We start from the raw sequence: 21582 nt of genomic DNA, 5'->3' as shown, positions 1-21582 counted from the left end.
GGTTACAGCCCAATCCAGAAACAGATCTACAAAAATGGTTTAGGGGCTATAGGGGTTGTTTCTGGACAGACCACACTGATCTCATCGAGTTCAATACAAAAGAGGCTGAAAACCATCAGCTCTGTGGTGGTAGTTATTCAAAGTAAATGTAGCATACATTCTTATGATATGGTTATGAGCCATAGAAGATTGCAGGCTCATGAGTGCATTGTAAACAAGCATGTTGTCTGCTAGTACTGGCCTCATCTCTATTCATGTACATTCATCATGAAGCATATCACTGTCTGGCACACATACAGTACAATAAAATAATCTGTACGTCTCAACATCTCAACAACAACACAAATCACTGACCAAGCATTTGTGGTGCTGTATGTCTATTGGTCAGAAAAGGTTAAAACGTTAAAGTGAGAAATTACTTTGAGGATGCTCTTCTCCATACAACAACTAGGCCTATATACAGGTCCAGCATTTGAAATCATGTCTGGCCATCAAAATCATATTTGAAGCTTCTGATGGAATAAACTACCGGCCTAGATTCTTAATTGTGCTTTTACCAAGTGGGACCAATTGGAAATGGAAGAACAGTAGAAAGAAGATGGAAACTTCCCTGAGACGATAACGTATCTACAAGTTTCTATGAGCAGTCATCAAACATCAATCCATTTTGAAATCACATCACAAAACCATGCAGACGAGTGTTGCCCTCGACAGTACAATAACAAAACTGCACTCATGTACATATGTCAATCAAAAGCCTGGAACTGAAGATACAAAACATTTAATTTCTCGCTTTTCTGAAATGAACAAAACTAAGCAAAAGACCAATGGAGTGCAAGCACTTGGTGACCTACTGATATCATGCAATGTTGGAATAAACAGACATAAACCTGCTGACTGGTCAGTGGGTGAAAGGTCACAGGATATTGTAAACAAACATAATCTGCTTCTTGTCACTGATGCTCCCTCGGTTGCTGCAGATATGAGTTAGAATGTCATCTATGGAAATACATGAAAGCACTCCACTATCATGGGGTGATATTTGAAACAATCTGGTACAGTAAAAGCTATATATTTTTTATAAAAGCCCATTTTAAACACCTATATAGATATGAATGTGTGAATAGCATGACAGTAATAATGAAGGTAAATGGATAGTCTGATGGCAGTTTGAGTAAGCTGAATGATCTGTTGTTCAATAACAGTACAAATGATTGGGTGACATTATAGCAGTCTGGCAAATTGTTTTCATTATGGCAAGGGAAATAAACTCCTTTTATTGGCATCAATTCTTGAGAGTTTGTGAAGACCTGTATGAGAAATGCTGAGAGCAAAACTAACAAACAAGAAATTGACAACACACAGAAATTGTCTACGTGGCAAAATTCCAAACCCAATCCATAACATCAACAGACTTCAAAAGGAACACCAAAAGGGTCAGTTTCAGCCTCCCTTCACACAATCAATACTTGAATTTTCTCCGTATGTACAACAATGAGATCTTCTGTCAAATCCCTGACAGAGAAGGGGTTAAAACATGTCTCATTCCTGAATCAAGGAAACATGGTAAATGGGTGATTTGAACAATCTTACATTTCAATCGTAAAAATATTAATTTTCAATCGTGGATACGTCATAATTTGAGAGGTAGCAAATCAACCATTTACATGTAAATCCATTTTAGATGGAAGAGTGGTGTGTTACAATTCCCCACCCTTCTCCCCAAAGTGCACTTGGCTTGCTCACTCCTACGAATACATTTTAAAACATTAAAATATATTTCCTACACCAGTCATTCCCTTCCTTTTTAATGATTGTGAGCAAAGAGCACACTTTGGGGAGAAGGCTTCAGAATAAGATTGAAGCTGGTAATAATTTCCAATCGTTGGGAAATTGACAGATCAATGTGAAGCCTTGCAAATCAGCTAGTTGCTCAAAGGGTTGATTTCAAATCTACCTCGACTGTCTGTTGAAGCTCATATCACAGCACTGGGTCATCATCAGCCTTCTCTTTTATACTGATACATCCAACAGCATATTTAATCAAGAACAATGCCAGTCCTCACAGAGGCATCATCCATATCCTGCTCTGCTCTCTCCATACCTAACACTTCCCATTACAAGTGGTTCATTTCCCAATACACCACAAAACAAAACACATGTTTATCATCAATGTGCACAGATGACTGGTATATATGTTTATCAAATTTTTCAACAAGTTATATTGTGTACTCAATAATACTGGAATTCAGCAATATGCCACCCCTCCTTCCTTCCTCTCAACAAGATATAAATGCTGTATTGAAAAAGACATGAGAATACTGAGATATGGCAGTCAGTGTAGCTTGAGGAATATTTCAGTTCACATGAAAGCTTATGTTTATTGTCATAATTCCTGAAATTGGATTAAAGGGAAAGCTTGGCATTTAGTTACACATTGACATAACAATATGGGATGAAATATGACCCGCTAGGGACAAGTGACTATATTGACAGGTTGGAATGCCTCTTTTATATAGGGTGCAGCAGAAGGGTGTCAAATTGCTCAGAGGAAACTCTAGATTTACAGGGGGGGGGGGGGGGGGGTTGAATATAATGTTGACTGTAATGTTAGGGTCTCTGTTTACAAGTCTTTTCTGTTTCCTGAACTTTCAGGAAAAATGGGATTGAACTTGGATTGAGCTGTGATTCTAGTTGGGATGTTTAAAAACGTGCCACGTCATCACTGATTACTGTCTGTTTAAAACTGTGACCAAATGGACGTAGCAACACATGGACATTATTATGGGACATTTCAGAGGTGCACACTTTGGCTCAGGAGGGACCTATCCCAGCCATAAAAAATAGATTAGACTGGTAACACTAGATGAGTCCATATGGTAAGATCATCCTCACCAAGGCTGCCATGCCTTCTGCAATGGGGATTAAAGGGAGCGGATATTTAAAAAAAATACAGAACTGTCAAAAGACTAATGCATCTGGTCCTTTACATATTAAATCATATATTAACTAAGAGTTATAATACAGAGATTATCATGGTAATCCAATGCAGTTATGAACAGTCAGAGTTAAGGAGAGGTGGTGTGTGGATAGCAGTTTGCTTCTTCTCCCCCTGGGCGAGTGGGTGGTCCCATGTCACTTCTTGGCCTGGGATTAGCTGGTCTGTGTTAGGGGAGGGAGGAGCCGAAGTATTGCTTGACCACCAGCCATGGGTCATTCTGCTGTCACCATGGAAACACTGATGTGGTACAGCCTTGGAGGATCTGAAATGGAGGAGGTGACATGTTTGTCAGATTACAGCCAAAAGTTAATCTATAAACAAAGGATTTATTTCAACCAACTTTCAAATGGGAAATTTGCACATTCTGAAATGGCATTAATGCCCCCCCAGTTTTATAACTTGGAATGTGATACAAAGCAATGCTACGGTGTGCTTTAGGATCATGCGGATGCCTCCGAGCGGTCGGGTAGGCTGTGTGGAACACTTATACCACTGAAAAAAATTAATACAAAAATATGAAAACTTATGTCCCACCCACTTCTAAAACCAAAGTTGTTTGATTAGAGCAGTTATAGTAGTTACACAGAGTAAAGCCATACAATTCCCAACAGGGAAGAACACAGGTTTTCACCATGACAACAGCTCCTTGTGTGGCACATCATCTTCTTGAGTGTCTGATCTTGTGGGCTGGCCATCTTCTGGGCTTCCCTCCACATCCTCCAGGAGGTTGGCTGTAGAGTTGGCTATGCCCAGTCTTAGTGGGGATATGGTCGAGGAAAACACCTAAAGGGCTGGATATGATACATACAGTGCATTTGGAAAGTATTCAGACCCCTTGACCTTTTTCCACATTTTGTTACGTTACAGCCCTGTTCTAAAACAGATTAAATAAAACAATTTCCTCAGCAATCTACACACAATACCCCATAATGACAAAGCGAAAACAGGTTTAGATTTTTTAAGAAAATGTATATATATATATATATATATATATATATATATATATATATATATATATATATATATATATATATATATATATATATACACACACAGTGGGGAGAACAAGTATTTGATACACTGCTGATTTTGCAGGTTTTCCTACTTACAAAGAATGTAGAGGTCTGTAATTTTGATCATACGTAGACTTCAACTGTGAGAGACGGAATCTAATTTTAAGTAATTCCTTTGCATTTTATTGCATGACATACGTATTTGATCAACTACCAACCAGTTAGAATTCCGGCTCTCACAGACCTGTTCGTTTTTCTTTAAGAAGCCCTCCTGTTTTCCACTCATTACCTGTATTAACTGCACCTGTTTGAACTCGTTACCTGGATAAAAGACACCTGTCCACACACTCAATCAAACAGACTCCAACCGCTCCACAAAGTCCAAGACCAGAGAGCTGTGTAAGGACATCAGGGATAAAATTGTAGACCTGCACAAGGCTGGGATGGGCTACAGGACAATAGGCAAGCAGCTTGGTGAGAAGGAAACAACTGTTGGCGCAATTATTAGAAAATGGAAGAAGTTCAAGTTGATGGTCACCCTCGTTCTAGGGCTCCATGAAAGATCTCACCTCGTGGGGCATCAATGATCATGAGGAAGGTGAGGGATCAGCCCAGAACTACACGGCAGGACCTGGTCAATGACCTGAAGAGAGCTGGGACCACAGCCTCAAAGAAAACCATTAGTAACACACCACGCCATCATGGATTAAAATCCTGCAGTGCACGCAATGTCCCCCTGCTCAAGCCAGCGCATGTCCAGGCCTGTCTGAAGTTTGCCAATGACCATCTGGATGATCCAGAGGAGGAATGGAGAAGGTCATGTGGTCTGATGAGACAAAAATAGAGCTTTTTGGTCTAAACTCCACTCGCCATGTTTGGAGGAAGAAGAAGGATGAGTACAACCCCAAGAATACCATCACAACCGTGAAGCATGGAGGTGGAAACATAATTCTTTGGGGATGCTTTTCTGCAAAGGGGACAGGACGACTGCACCGTATTGAGGGGAGGATGGATGGGGCCATGTATCGCAAGATCTTGGCCAACAACCTCCTTCCCTCAGTAAGCGTATTGAGGCTGGGTCTTCCAGCATGACAATGACCCGAAACACACAGCCAGGGCAACTAAGGAGTGGCTCCGTAAGAAGCATCTCAAGGTCCTGGAGTGGCCTAGCCAGTCTCCAGACCTGAACACAATAGAAAATCTTTGGAGGGAGCTGAAAGTCCGTATTGCCCAGCGACAGCCCCGAAACCTGAAGCATCTGGAGAAGGTCTGTATGGAGGAGTGGGCCAAAATCCCTGCTGCAGTGTGTGCAAACCTGGTCAAGAACTACAGGAAACGTATGATCTCTGTAATTGCAAACAAAGGTTTCTGTACCAAATATTAAGTTCTGCTTTTCTGATGTATCAAATACTTATGTCATGCAATAAAATGCTAATTAATTACTTAAAAATCATACAATGTGATTTTCTGGATTTTTGTTTTTGATTCCGTCTCACAGTTGAAGTGTACTTATGCTAAAAATTACAGACCTCTACATGTTTTGTAAGTAGGAAAACCTGCAAAATCGGCAGTGTATCAAATACTTGTTCTCCCCACTGTATGTATATATATATATATATATATATATATATATAAAATGAAGCTGAGGTGCATCCTGTTTCCATTGATCATCCTTGAGATGCTTCTACAACTTGATTATTTCTGCAGCATTGAAGGGCCCTGAGAACCCAGTGGCCTCAATCATTGTGTAACCTTTATTTAACTAGGAAAGTTATCATTCTTAAATGGAATAAGTTTGGAACTCCACCAATTAGGCCAGACAGAAGCCACTCCTCAGTAAAAAGCACACGACAGCCTGCTTAGAGTTTGCCAAAATGCACCAAAAGACTCTCAGACCATGAGAAACAAGATTCTCTGGTCTGATGAAACCAAGATTGAACTCTCTGGCCTGAATGCCAAGCGTCAAGTCTGGAGGAAACCTGGCACCATCCCTACGGTGAAGCATGGTGGTGGCAGCATCATGTTGTGGGGATGTTTTTCAGCGGCATGGACTGGGAGACTAGTCAGAATCGAGGCAAAGATGAACAGAGCAAAGTACGGTGAGATCTTTGATGAAAACCTGCTCCAGAGTGCTCAGGACCTCAGACTGGGGTGAAGGTTCACCTTCCAACAGGACAACGACACTAAGCACACAACCAAGACAATGCAGGTGTGGCTTCGGGACAAGTCTCTGAATGTCCTTGTGTGGTCCAGCCAGAGCCCGGACTTAAACCCGATCCAACATCTTTGGAGAGACCTGAAAACACTCCAACCTGACAGAGCTTGAGGTCTGCAGAGAAGACTGGGAGAAACTCCCCAAATACAGGTGTGCCAAGCTTGTAGAGTCATACCCAAGAAGACTCGAGGCTGTAATCGCTGCCAAAGGTGCTTCAACACAGTACTGAGTAAAGGTTCTGAATACCTCCGTAAATGTGATATTTCTGATGTTTATTTTTGATTTTTTTTAAACTATTTAATACATTTTAGAATAAGGCTGTAACCTAACAAAAGGTGGAAACCTAATAAAAGGGGTCTGAAAATTACCAAAGGCACTGGACATCTGTATTATACAGTATGTGGTACGTGATCATTGAGTTCTATAAAACACTGCAAAATGGAACCCATCTAATGTTTCTGATTGGAAATTAGAATCGACTGGCAATGAAGGATACGACTGGTGCTTCAGGAGGGTTCTTCTTTTTAACTTTCTTCTCTTTGTCTTGTCAGAGAATGATCTGGCGATTTCAAACAGCTTCTTTCTTGTTGCTAGGTGGGAGAGACAACAGTATCATCACAAAATAAATTACCGGAACAAAGGATTGTAAAAAGGGTTTGCCTAAGTATGCTGTTCTCTTGATTGAGTTAGTTAACAAGCCATTGCCAGAAAGACACGGGATGCTAATAATGTGTAGAGGTTGTCTTACATTTGCCCATGTGTTTGAGTTTGTCTCTAAACATGGCGTCATCTGACACAGCAGTACAAGCCTCCATCGACCCTGACGCACAGTGCTCTCCTGGAAACAAAGAAAGAAGTTGTAAATGACAAACATATTATGCACACACACACACACACACACACACACACACACACACACACACACACACACACACACACACACACACACACACACACACACACACACACACACACACACACACACACACACACACACACACACACACACACTGTACGAACACAAGAACACACATGCACAAATAATGAACCTGAGTAGTCAACCAACAATTTCAACCATTTTTGATTTGACCATGTAAAGTCTTAATTGGTTACTATAGTTGTCGTAAAAAAAGATATCTGTGAACTTTAAGACTTGATGGAATCTAAACAAAACTTGTAGTTTAAAAAAAATGTTTTTACTATTGAACAAAGATAAATTATATAAAGAATGATAGTAAAAATCTCTGGAGTACTTTAAATGAAATTCCTGGCAAAAAAAGCTAACTCGGCACCAACCTTCATTGAAACGGATGGCTTGTTCATAACAAAACCCTTGGATATTGCCAACCATTTTTGTTGACAAGATTTGCTAACTTTTAGGCATGACATGCAAACAACAAACACCAAGCCTTCTTATTCATGCATAACGGACCAAATAATGAAAGTCAGGCACTGTAGTTTTGAGTTCTGCAAAGTTGGTGTGGAAGAGGTGAAAAACTTGTTGCACTAAATAAATAAGGACAAGCCCCCCGGTACCGACAACATGGATGGTAAATTGCTGAAGTTGATAAAGGAATACATGTTTGCACCTTTATCCCACATCTTCAATTTAAGCCCAGAAGACAGTGTGTGCCCTCAGGCCTGAAGGAAGGCAAATGTAATTCCATTGGCCAAGATTAGCAATCTCAAACTAAAAAGCATAGTTTTTTGGACAAATCACCCACTCAACCTTATCTAGGATCTATTATTGAATAATGTGGCGATTGAGCAAGTTGAGGAGACTAAACTGCTCGGTGTAACCCTAGACAGAAAGTTGTCATGGCCAAAACAATTCGACTCAATGGTTTCTAAAATGGGAAGAGGTCTGTCAATGTTTTGTCACACCTGAACTACTGCCCAGTTGTGTGGTCATGTGCGGCAAAGAAGGATATATAGTATCAGTCAAAAGTTTGGACCACACCTACTCATTCAAGGGTTTTTCTTTGTTTTGACTATTCTCTACACTGTAGAATAATAGTGAAGACATCAAAACTATGAAATAACACATATGGAATGATGTAGTAACCAAAAAAGTGTTGTACAAATCAAAATAAATGTTATATTTGTAATTATTCAAAGTAGCCACACTTTGCCTTGATGACAGTTTTGCACACTCTTGGCATTCTCTCAACTAGCTTCATGAGGTAGTCACCTGGAATGCATTTCAATTAACAGGTGTGCCTTGTTAAAGTTAACTTTCGGAATTTCCTTCTTAATGTGTTTGAGCCAATCAGTTGTGTTGTGACAAGGTAGGGGTGGTATACAGAAGATAGCCCTATTTGGTAAAAGATCATGTCGATATTATGGCAATAACAGCCCAAATAAGCAAAGAGAAACGACAGTCCATCATTACTTTAAGACATGAAGTCAATGTGGAAATCTTCAAGAACTTTGAAAGTTTCTTCAAGTGCAGTAGCAAAAACCATCAAGCGCTATGACGAAACTGACTCTCATGAGGACCACCACAGGAAAGGAAGACCTAGAATTACTTCTGCTGCAGAGGATAAGTTCATTAGAGTTTACCAGCCTCAGAAATTGCAGTCCAAATAAATGCTTCAGAGTTCAAGTAACAGAAACATCTCAACTAGAGGTCAACCGATTATGATTTTTCAACGCCGATACCGATACCGATTATTGGAGGACCAAACAAAGCTGACACCGATTAATCGGACAATTTTTATTTATTTATTTGTAATAATGACAATTACAACAATACTGAATGAACACTTATTTTAACTTAATATAATACATCAATAAAATCAATTTAGCCCCAAATAAATAATGAAACATGTTCAATTTGGTTTAAATAATGCAAAAACAAAGAAAGTAAAAGTGCAATATGTGCCATGTAAGAAAGCTAACGTTTAAGTTCCTTGCTCAGAACATGAGAACATATGAAAGCTGGTGGTTCCTTTTAACATGAGTCTTCAATATTCCCAGGTAAGACGTTTTAGGTTGTAGTTATTATAGGAATTATAGGACTATTTCTCTCTATACGATTTGTATTTCATATACCTTTGACTTTGGATGTTCTTATAGGCACTTTAGTATTACCAGTGTAACATTATAGCTCCCATCCCTTTCCTCGCCCCTACCTGGGCTCGAACCAGGAACACATCGACAACAGCCACCCTCGAAGCAGCATTACCCATGCAGAGCCAGGGGAACAACTACTCCAAGACTCAGAGCGAGTTTGAAACACTATTAGCGCGCACCCCGCTAACTAGCTAACCATTTCACATCGGTTACACCAGCCTAATCTCGGGAGTTGATAGGCTTGAAGTCATAAACAGTGCAATGCTTGAAGCATTGCGAAGAGATGCTGGCAAATGGCATGAAAGGGCTGTTTGAATGAACGCTTACGAGCCTGCTGGTGCCTACCATCGCTCAGTCAGACTGCTCTATCAAATCATAGACTTAATTATAACATAATAACACACAGAAATATGAGCCTTAGGTCAATAATATGGTAGAATCCGGAAACTATCACTTCGAATCAGTGAAATCGGCCCTAATTAATTGGCCATTCCGATTAATCGGTCGACCTCTAATCTCAACATCAACTGTTCAGAGGAGACTGATTCAATCAGGCCTTCATGGTCAAATTTCTGCAAAGTAAACACTACTAAAGGACACCAATAATAAGAAGAGACTTGCTTGGGCCAAGAAACACGAACAATGGAGATTAGACCGGTAGAAATCTGTCCTTTGGTCCGATGAGTCCAAATTTGATATTTTTGATTCCAACCACCATGTCTTTGGGAGACGCAGAGTAGGTGAATGGATGATCAGGTGTGGTTCCCACCGTGAAGCATGGAGGAGGTGTGGGGGTGCTTTGCTGGTGACACTGTTGGTGATTTATTTAGAATTCAAGGCACACTTAACTAGGAAGGCTACCACAGCAGTCTGCAGCGATACGCCATCAAACTGGTTTGCGCTTAGTGGAACTATAATTTGTTTTTCAACAGGACAATGACCCAAGAATGAGCACCCACACACACATTTACTGGTGAAGCTTATGAATGATATCTACCTGCTGTGGAATTCTCCATGTGAGTAGATGAATGATTGGACTTGGATTTCTTTGATTCATACTTCAAGCGATCTAAAACAGAGAAAGCTGGATGTTATGATGCAATACGGGACACTAAGAAACATTGATGAAGTGGGACATGGTTCCCAAATGTATACTATTGTAGGATGAAGCATCATAAGATACAAAAGGGACTTTGCAACTAGCATATCATGAAAGAAAGAGGAGCATTTTCAACAGTGGCTGACTTGCTCCAGAGAAAGCATAAACTTGACTACTGTACTAGCCTACTGTGTCCTGAACATGTATTGAGTGTGTTAAAGTATATCATGCAGGTGACCATGTATGCATATATCTGTATGTGACACACACACACACACACACACACACACACACACACACACACACACACACACACACACACACACACACACACACACACACACACACACACACACACACACACACACACACACACACACACACACACACACGCACGCACACACACACACACACACACACACGCACGCACACCTCTCTCTAGGGCGACGAGGAACTCGCGGTTGCGCTGCAGCTCCCTCATGAACTCCTCGTTCTGGAGGAACAGGGCGATGCGCTCATCATCCAGGTACTGTTTCAGTTTACGCTCTTGCTCCGTGCCTGTCCCCTCCATGCCCTCGGCACCAACTGGCCCTCCAGGGGCCCCTAGGGCTCCACCAGCCCCTGGCCTGGAGATACCTCCCTGGGTCGTCTGCTGGACGATGGAGGACAGAGAGGAGGAGGAAGAAGGCTGGGACAGACTGCTCTGTGAGCCCTAGAGGAGGAGAGATGGAGAAAGAGAGGTTTAATTTTGTTACTATTGATTTCTGTAAGCAGGATGTCACTCTGCTGTTAATGATGATGTCATTATGGGGCGGCAGGTAGCCTAGTGGTTAGAGCGTTGGACTAGTAACCGGAAGGTTGCAAGATCGAATTCCCGAGCTGAAGAGGTAAAAATCTGTTGTTCTGCCCCTGAACAAGGCAGTTCCTAGGCCGTCATTGAAAATAAGAGTTTGTTCTTAACTGACTTGCCTTGTTAAATAAAGGTAAAATAAAAATAAGTAGGGGTCCGAGTGGCGCAGAGGTTTAAGGCTGTGCCACTCTGGGGTCGAGTCCAGGCTCTGTCGCAGCCGGCCACAACCGGGAGACCCATGTGGCAGAGCACAATTGGCCCAGCGTCGTCCGGGTTAGGGGAGGGTTTGGCCAGCAGGTATGTCCTTGTCCCATTGCGCACTAGCAACTCCTGTGGTGGGTCGGGCGCAGTGCATGCTGACACAGTCACTAGGTGTACGGTGTTTCCTCCGACACATTGGTGCGGCTGGCTTCAGGGTTAAGTGGACATTGTGTCAAGAAGCAGTGCGGCTTGGTTGGGTTGGGTTTTGGAGGACGCACGGCTCTCGACCTTCGCCTCTCCCGAGTCCGTACCGGGAAGTGCAGCAATGAGACAAGACTAACTACCAATTGGATACCATGAAGTTGGGGAGAAAAAAAGGCAAAAAATAAAAAATGTCATAGAGCTAATGTTTTTTTGTGTGTGGTTTTCTTCACATCTACTGTGTACCTGTATACTGTCCAGTTGCTGTGGCAGGATCCGCAGGAAATCATCTGGAAGGTTGCCAAGCAATGGCGGATTCCAGTTCCTGAAGCTGCGGACCTGCCGGTGACCTGGAGGTGGCTGAGCCTCGAACCTAGGTCAGACAAGGGTCAAAAAAAGGTTACGGTCAGACTAGATAGAGATTCATATGCCATGTCATACTATAATTAAACTAAATGCACACGTCATACATTGCGTACTGATGCTGTGAAAAGTAAGCAATGCATGAAAACACAAATAATAATGAATGTCTGTTTGTCTTTACAATAAAATCATCTTTGAGCAGCAGTCACCACATTTAACACATTACTTTGTACAGTCCAAGAAATCAATAACTGACTTCTAAATAATGCCACTTTATTATCCTGTATTTTATACCATCTACTGCACGTTGCCTATGCCACTCGAACATCGCTCATCCATCTACTTATATGTACATATTCTCATTCACCCCTTTAGATGTGTGTGCATTAGGTAGTTGTTGAGGAATTGTTAGATTACTTGTTAGATATTACTGCACTGTCGGAACTATAAGCACAAGCATTTCGCTACACTCACATTAACATCTGCTAACCATGTGTATGTGACAAATAAAATTTGATTTGATAACTAAATCTCTTAGCTGGTGGTGTGAAGCAGAATAAATGTGGACATGATCTTGAATCATAGAATCTTGGGCTTGAAGAAAATGCAAATACATGGAGGTTTGTTATTAACTGGTCCAGTGATACACAAGCACTAATTACACACACACACACACACACACACACACACACACACACACACACACACACACACACACACACACACACACACACACACACACACACACACACACACACACACACACACACACACACACACACACACACAAGCTTGAGACAGCATTGCAGTCCTTAAAACGGCCACCAGGTGGAGCATTGACTAACAATAAGAGCATGTGGTCAACTGTGACATCAACAGACCTCTGCTCCTAATTCAGAGCATGTAAATCCCAGAGCCCCATAGGAACACTTCCTCTGGGCTTTAAAAAGAGTACAGGCTAGGGGATTGCCTGTGAACAAAATGTCCTGTTGGGTTTTTTAAAACCAGCATCCTTCCTTCCTCCCTTTCATAAAGTAATCAGTATTCATGTTTGAGATGCACATATTCTATACAGGATTAAAGGATTACCACTCTGGGCAATTCTTAGATCTGTTGAACTGTATAGTATAGTACAGAGAAGGCTAGTGGGAGGCTGGTATATAGGAGGACAGGCTCATTGTATTGGCTGGAATGGAATAAATGGAATGGTACCAAACACATCAAACACACGGAAAAAATGTGCTTGACACAATTCTTTCCATTCCAGTCATTACAATGAGCTTGTATGAACTTGTCCTATAGCACTTTCCCTCCAGCCTCCTCTGATAGCATGACAATTTACCTTGGTGGAGGAGTGGGCGGGGCCTCTGGGTACTTCCTGTCATAGATGTGCATGTCATAAGTGGGCGGTGAGTAGACAGGAGGCGGTTCCTCGTCAGAACTGTCCGGTTCTAATGTCCTCTCCAGAACCTGGCCCGGGGAATGGAGGAGAGCAAGAGAAAGATAGAGCATGTCCCTGATCAATAACATTCATACACATTTATTCATTTAAAATCAGTCATGTCAGTAAGATAAATAATTTCAGTTTTAAGAAAGAAGCTGGTTAGGTTAGTGTCTGATACGGTAACTTGAGCACACAAACAGCATTACTTTTAGGCATTAGTGCTGCCTTTACTATTTATATTTCTAGTGAGATGAGATGGGCTGCAGTTCCTTTCTTTTCTGTGTGTGGTAGTGGTACATAATGTATTATTTATTATTGATTAATACCTAGACTACAACAAGAACAGGATGGGAGGGAGGCCAGCAGAGGATGTGGACCAGCGGTCCCCAATTACATTCAGCCATGGGCCCATTTTTCCTTGAGCAGATGGTCAGAACATAGCTATAAATAATTTGTAGACTGCAAATTAACCGCAAGAATCCCAAACAGATATATTATTTTACAAAAACATAAATCATTTCAAACCTTTATTACAGTTGGGATATGATCACATATGCCTTTCTATATATGCGTGGGAATACTTGTGAACATATTTCCTAAATAAAGAAAATATTTGCACTAAAATTCGGTGATATACCGTATACTGGGGCATTTAGACATACAGTTGGTATGATTTTCAAAACCGTAAATCATACCGTCAGCACGTGCTACACCACTGCTTATCACTAACTATAAGTGAACTATCATAGATGTGCCAAATAAATTACATCCAGCTCAGGGCTTCAGCTTTGCATTTGGTTTGCTAACTTGCTAGCTAAGTGGTTAGATGGCAAGATTAAGCTTCTTGCTTACAGCAGAAACAAATCCGTCCCTTTCCTGGATCAAGATCCATGTTGCCCAATTTATTTTATTTAAGATATAGCTGTCACGCCCTTAGTATTCTTTGTTTTCTTTATTATTTTGGTAAGGTCAGGGTAAGGTCAGGGTGTGACATGGGTGATATGAGTGTTTTTGTCTCATTCTAGGGTGCTTCTACTGTCTAGGGGTTTTTGTAAATTTATGGGGTTGTTTTCATCTAGGTGTTTATGTTGGTCTATGGTTGCCTAGATTGATTCTCAATTAGAGGCAGGTGTTTATCGTTGTCTCTGATTGGGAACCATCTTTAGGCAGCCATCTTCTTTGGGTATTTCGTGGGTTATTGTCTATGTGTAGTTGCCTGTGTCAGCACTCGTTATCATAGTGGCACGTTTGTTGTTTTTGTTTAAGTGTTCTTTGTTTTTCTTCATTCAATAAAATAATGGATTCACACCACGCTGCGCTTTGGTCTGCTTCTTACGACGATCGTGACAATGGCGTCTTTTGTGGGCACTTCCGGGAATACCGTATACATACCTCAGTATGTTACAGAAAGGATAAGTTATGGTACAGACAGTATGGTATTTCAGTTAAGAACACATTCTTATTTTCAATGACGGCCTAGGAACAGTGGATTAACATTCTTATTTAACTTAACCTCGTTAACTGCCTTGTTCAGGGGCAGAATGACAGATTTTTACCTTGTCAGCTCGGGGATTCAATCTTGCAACCTTACAGTTAACTAGTCCAAAGCTCTAACCACCTGCCTCTCATTGCACTCCACGAGGAGCCTGCCTGTTACACGAATGCAGAAAGAAGGTAAGTTGCTAGCTAGCATTAAACTTATCTTATAAAAACAATCAATCCTAATCACTAGTTATCTACACATGTTTGATGATATTACTAGTTTATCTAGCGTGTCCTGCGTTGTATGGTACAGTACAGAATGGGTATGACAGTATGGTACAGTACAGAAAGGGTATGACAGTATGGTGTGGTACAGAAAGGGTATGACAGTATGGTACAGTACAGAAAGGGTATGACAGTATGGTGTGGTACAGAAAGGTACAGGAAGGATATGGGAGTATGGTATGGTACAGACAGTACGGTACAGTACAGAAAGGGTATGACAGTATGGTATGGTACAGAAAGTGTATGACAGTATGGTACGGCACATAAAGGGTATGACAGTATGGTATGGTACAGACAGTATGGTACAGAAAGAGTATGACAGTATGGTATAGTATGGTATAGACAGTATGGTACAGAAAGGGTATGACAGTATGGTATAGACAGTATGGTACAGAAAGGGTATGACAGTATGGTATGGTACAGTATAGTTCAGACAGTATGGTACAGAAAGGGTATGACAGTATGGTATGGTACAGTATGGTACAGACAGTATGGTACAGAGAGGGTATGACAGTATGGTATAGTACAGTATGGTTCAGATAGTATGGTACAAACAGGGTATGGTAGTATGGTATGGTACAAACAGGGTATGGTAGTATGGTATGGTACAAACAGGGGATGACAGTATGGTACAGACAGTATGGTACAGAGAGGGTATGACAGTATGGTATAGTACAGTATGGTTCAGATAGTATGGTACAAACAGGGTATGGTAGTATGGTATGGTACAAACAGGGGATGACAGTATGGTACAGACAATATGGTACAGAGAGGGTATGACAGTATGGTACAGAAAGGATATGACAGTATGGTACAGAGAGGGTATGACAGTATGGTACAGTACAGTATGGTTCAGATAGTATGGTACAAACAGGGTATGGTAGTATGGTATGGTACAAACAGGGGATGACAGTATGGTACAGACAATATGGTACAGAGAGGGTATGACAGTATGGTATGGTACAGTATAGTTCAGACAGTATGGTACAGAAAGGGTATGACAGTATGGTATGGTACAGTATGGTACAGACAGTATGGTACAGAGAGGGTATGACAGTATGGTATAGTACAGTATGGTTCAGATAGTATGGTACAAACAGGGTATGGTAGTATGGTATGGTACAAACAGGGTATGGTAGTATGGTATGGTACAAACAGGGTATGGTAGTATGGTATGGTACAAACAGGGGATGACAGTATGGTACAGACAGTATGGTACAGAGAGGGTATGACAGTATGGTATAGTACAGTATGGTTCAGATAGTATGGTACAAACAGGGGATGACAGTATGGTACAGACAATATGGTACAGAGAGGGTATGACAGTATGGTACAGAAAGGATATGACAGTATGGTACAGAGAGGGTATGACAGTATGGTACAGTACAGACAGTATGGTACAGTATGGTATGGTACAGAAAGGGTATGACAGTATGGTATGCTACAGACGGTATGGTACAGACAGGGTATGACAGTATGGTGCAGTATGGTATGGTACAGACAGTATGATACAGAAAGGGTATGACGGTATGGTACAGTATGGTACAGTATGGTATGGTACAGAAAGGGTATGACAATATGGTACAGACAGTATGGTACAAAAAGGGTATGACATTATGGTACAAAAAGGGTATGACAGTATGAAAATGTGGATCCCGTCCAACCTTACTCTTTTCCTGGTGATTTGACAGTATTTTACGTCCAACATGATAACAATGAAGTGCATATCATCCGTCTTACGTGCTCCTGGACAATTCTGCTATTTCATGTGTTTTTTAAGCTGATCTTAACTTTTTTTGTACATAAGGTCTCTACCATCAATTCCTATGAAAGAAAACTTTGGAACATCAGAACAGCAATCACTAACTTCAATTTGGACAAACATTTCTATGTTCTGCTTACTCCGGACCAGACCCTAATCCCCGGGACTCGAAAGGAAGCTGTGGCGAAAGAGAGGCAGGCGAGCCAGAACCCTGACGTGACTAGGTCGGCGAGCAAATAGACAACTACTGCTCTCTATTCAACTGGCAAACGTGCAACACTGGAGAACAAACTGGGTGAGATCCGTTCGAGACTATCCTATCAACAGGACCTGAAAAACTGTAAAATCCTATTTTTACCAGCATGTCACCTGTGCAACTAGAGGTAACAAAACTCTAGATCACCTTAATTCCACAAACAGAAATGCATACAAGGCCCTTCTTTGGCAAATCAGACCATAACACTATCCTTCTGCTTCCTAGCAAAAACTCAAACAGGAAGTGCCAGTGACTCGTTCAATATGGAAGTGGTCCGAAGAAGCGGATTCTATGCTAGATGACTGTTTTGCTAGCACAGATTGGAATATGTTCCGGGATTCATCAAATAACATTGATGAGGTTACCACATCAGTCACCGACTTCATTAATAAGTGCATTGACGACCTTGTCCCCACAGTGGCCGTACGTACACACCCCAACTAGAAGTTATGGATTACAGTCAACATCCGCACTGAGTTAAAGGCTAGAGCTGTCGCTTTCAAGGAGCGTGACACTAACCTGGAAATCCCGCTACGACCTCCGACAAGTATTCAAAACAGGCAAAGCATCAATACAGGACTTAGATCGAATCTTACTATGCTGGCTCTGATGTGTCAGGGCTTGCAAACTATCTTAGATTACACCGGAAAACCCAGCCACGAGCTTCCCAGCGACATGAGCCTAACAGACAAGGTAAATGTCTTCTACGCTCGCTTCGAGGCAAGCAACATTGAGCCATGCATAAGAACACCAGCTGTTCTGGACGACTGTGTGATCTCGCTCTCTGTAGCCGATGTAAGGAAGAACTTTAAACAGGATTCATACTCGGAGCATGTGCTGACCAGCTGGCAAGGATCTTCACTATGGCGTCTCAAGATGGACAAACAGTACTATTGCCATTTTTATTTTTTAAGTGAAGAGAGTCAGTGACCCTGCACTGACTGACCTCTGGTGGGATGCTGTCATCGGAGTCAGAGCTGTCATCTGATCCCTCTCCGTCGATACTCATCTGGAGGAGCTGGTCGATGGTGGCGTCCACCGCCCCGTTGTTGGAACGCAGGACGCACTCGATGACCTCGTAATCCATGGTGGGGAACATGATCTTGAAGTCCTCCATGGCCTGGTTGAATTCCAGGCGCCGGACTTGTCGGTTAGGCCGGCTGTTGTTGAGATCTCCTGGGGTGGAACCACCACTGCCTCCCCCTCCTCCTCCACCTCCCCTGGAGCCTCCATTACTGCTGCTGCGCCTGAACAGGCTGGTCATCTTGCTGCCCTGACTGGTGCTACCACCTAGGGGTTAGGAGGGCACCTAGACACTCACCTCGCACCCTTAATCCTTTCTTGCCTTTCTTTCTTTCTCTCCCTTTATCACTACGCTCCCGTCTGATTGTGTTTCTCCTGGCTCACAGTCTCATCATACCACCACATGGATGGCAGTCCTCTGAATGGAGCGGAAGAATCAAATGCTCTTTCTTTTTCTCTTCCTCAGCTTGTTATTCAGCTGCATCCAGCACGGCTGGCTGTAGAGAAGAGGCTCTTTGGTTTGTGTCCACTCCTCAGTCCCGTCACCAGTTTCAGGTCCGGGGAGCGCCAAATTGGGGGACCTGCATCTCTGGTCTAAAACAGTCAGCACCTAAGAGGGAGATAAGGAGGATGGGGGGGGGGGGTGAACGGGTTAGCAAAGCTACCATGTTTCTGTAATACGCACAGGTAATTGCTCCTTTAATTAACAGGCACCTAGGCTCTACACAGAAGCAGTCACCTAGGCTCTACTGAGAAGAAATCACCTAGGCTCTACTGAGAAGAAATCACCTAGGCTCTACTGAGAAGAAATCACCTAGGCTCAATACAACTACGGGCTAAAAGGCTACAGCCCCAGAGCCATTGAAATAGAATAGGGGAAACTGACATGGTTCCACAAGATTTGACATGGCCTTGTCCAAGAGGGTGTCTCATGGGGAAAGATGGACTGCGTCCCCCCTCCGCCTTTCTGCTCAACCTTACCAGGCATTACCATGGCAACGTCTGTAGACTAAACAGTTGGCATTTGAATGAAAAGGTGAAACTTTACATGGCCAGCACTGTAGGAGAATATCATATTTTGAATCACGTTATACGCCTATAATCCGACTCACCAACAAGGCTAGGATATACAGTTGCAGTCTCACTTTCCAGTTTCTAAAACAAAGCCTGCTTCTTTCTCCCAGGGCCAAATAAGAGCCATAGAGGAACAAACGTTCTGCCAACTAGGACTGAAGGAAGAACCCAAACATTGGCCTACACACAGCCAGTCCAGAGAAAGTAGGATGGATGGCCAAGCTGCTGCTAACAGAAGCCATGAATTTGTGTGCCAAGCGGGGGGGGGGTTGCACCACACACACTAATCTATACAACGAGCACAAACTGGTGCCCAGCTTAACCCCCAGCTTACTTTGAACGATATCAGGCCATGGCAGATTAGTCTAATGGACATCTATGAGACCAACTAGACCACTGACTGACTGAGATGCTACTGGAACGGTTGGGTATGGACATGGAGGGAGTGACAGCTGCAGCAGAAAATCAACCAGAACCAGTCAGCCACCACAAACCAGGACAAGCGCTCGAGAGCAGTAAAACAAAAACATGCAGCAAGAGCAAAGAAAGGTACCATTGGTCAATGAGGATTATCCACATGAAGATCTGTGATGCATTTAGCATGGGCTTGCTTAGCTGTCCCTTTTTTTTCTCTCTGACACAATTGCGAGAATTAAGCCTGATAGAGACAAAGAGGATCAATGTGTCTGGATGACCTTGGACTACTCATCTGATGTACTGCTTTTTCATAACCAGCAAACAATACATGGATATAAGTGAATGGATTTTTACTGGGGATTCACTTGACATTGACACAAACAGATATTCCTTTCATGGCATTCAACCACTGTGAAATTCTTTCCATTTAACCATTAATCCACCTCTAAAGCGAAGGCGGACAGTTTTTCAAAAACCACAGAAATGTGTCAGATGAATATCAAGGTAAACTCCAAACAGTCAGTTTCAAAATGTTTTGAGCTTAAACCCATTCTAAACCAATGGCTTGAAAATTAAGTATCATGTAACATACTAGTCTGTGACCTATTGACCTTCCGACTGGACATCTACCAGCTCTCTGGATGTTGAGCATTGGCTGACATGCACTCCAAGGTCTGTCATGCACTCCATGGTCTGTCATGCTTGATGGAGCTTACAAAAATGCCCCATTCCACAACTGTTAGCCTGGTGTAAGCCTACATTCAGTTGCAGACCTTCTGTCAGATTCTCAAAGGCTAGGCAGGGATTTCAAATTCATTTTTCCCCGGGAGCTGCCTTCGACCTTCAACGAGGTCTGTAGGGCCGCACTGAAAACTGGTTATATTTTCTTGCCATCAACATCAGCAAAAAATTTGCAAACAAATTGTCCTCTATCATTTTTGCTCCCTAACTGTCGAGCTTTCATTTAGGTAATTATTAGCAAGCTGGGCACATGTTTAAAACCCTTTGGCTAAGGGTAATGTCAAATTCTGAACCTTTGAGTTGTCATGGGAACTCACACCTAGGCTACACGTTAAAATGGGTTCTCAGTAACCAAACATCTGGTTGTTGCCTGGAGTCAAACTTGATACATACACTCCATGGCCAAAAGTATGTGGGCACCCCTTCAAATTAGTGGATTCAGCTAGTTCAGCCACACCCATTGCTGACAGGGTATAAAATTGAGCACACAGCTATGCAATCTCCATAGACAACCATTGACAGTATGACAGTGGCCCATACTGAAGAGCTCAGTAACTTTCAATGTGGAACTGTCATAGATGCCACCTATCCAACAAGTCAGGTCATAACATTTCTGCCCTGCTAGAGCTGCCCTGGTCAACTTTAAGCTCACAGAACGGGACCACGATTGCTGAAGCATGTAGCCTGTAAAAATTGTTTGTCCTCGGTTCAGCTCATAAAAATCGTCTGTCCTCGGTTGCAACACTCACTACCGAGTTCCAAACTGACTCTGGAAGCAAAGTCAGCACAAGAACTGTTCGTCTAGAGTTTCATGAAATGGCTTTCCCTGGCCAAGCAGCCGTACACAAGACTAAGATCACTATGCGCAATGTAATGCGTCGGCTGGAGTGGTGTAAAGCTCACCGCCATTGGACTCTGGGGCAGTGGAAACGCATTCTTCTCTGGAGTGATGAATCACGCTTCACCATCTGGCATTCCGACGGCCGAATGTGGGTTTGGCGGATACCAGGAGAACGCTACCTGCCCCAATGCATAGTGCCAACTGTAAAGTTTGGCGGAGAAGGAATAATGGTCTGGGGC

At 42.4% G+C, this 21582-nt stretch overlaps 1 protein-coding gene across 5 annotated transcripts in view; it reads right to left on the bottom strand.

Moving 5' to 3' along the window:
- Positions 1-384: 384 nt before the first annotated feature.
- LOC123992632 (CUE domain-containing protein 1-like) overlaps positions 385-21582 on the bottom strand; it is a 53775-nt gene continuing 32577 nt past the window's right edge. For all 5 annotated transcript variants that reach the window (XM_046293933.1, XM_046293935.1, XM_046293936.1 and 2 more), the window contains 9 exons: positions 18194-18880; positions 13361-13488; positions 11902-12028; positions 10836-11115; positions 10302-10373; positions 6978-7067; positions 6726-6819; positions 3633-3755; positions 385-3263 (listed from right to left, as the gene is read on the bottom strand). In XM_046293933.1, coding sequence (XP_046149889.1) covers position 3263; positions 3633-3755; positions 6726-6819; positions 6978-7067; positions 10302-10373; positions 10836-11115; positions 11902-12028; positions 13361-13488; positions 18194-18511 — 1233 coding nt within the window. In that variant the 5' untranslated portion in view covers positions 18512-18880 and the 3' untranslated portion in view covers positions 385-3262. The remainder of the gene's footprint in view (positions 3264-3632; positions 3756-6725; positions 6820-6977; positions 7068-10301; positions 10374-10835; positions 11116-11901; positions 12029-13360; positions 13489-18193; positions 18881-21582) is intronic.

This window comes from Oncorhynchus gorbuscha, linkage group LG13 (assembly GCF_021184085.1).
Source record: "Oncorhynchus gorbuscha isolate QuinsamMale2020 ecotype Even-year linkage group LG13, OgorEven_v1.0, whole genome shotgun sequence".
NCBI lineage: Eukaryota > Metazoa > Chordata > Actinopteri > Salmoniformes > Salmonidae > Oncorhynchus > Oncorhynchus gorbuscha.
The sequence above is the reverse complement of the archived record's forward strand: the minus strand, read 5'-3'. Positions and strand labels throughout refer to the sequence as shown.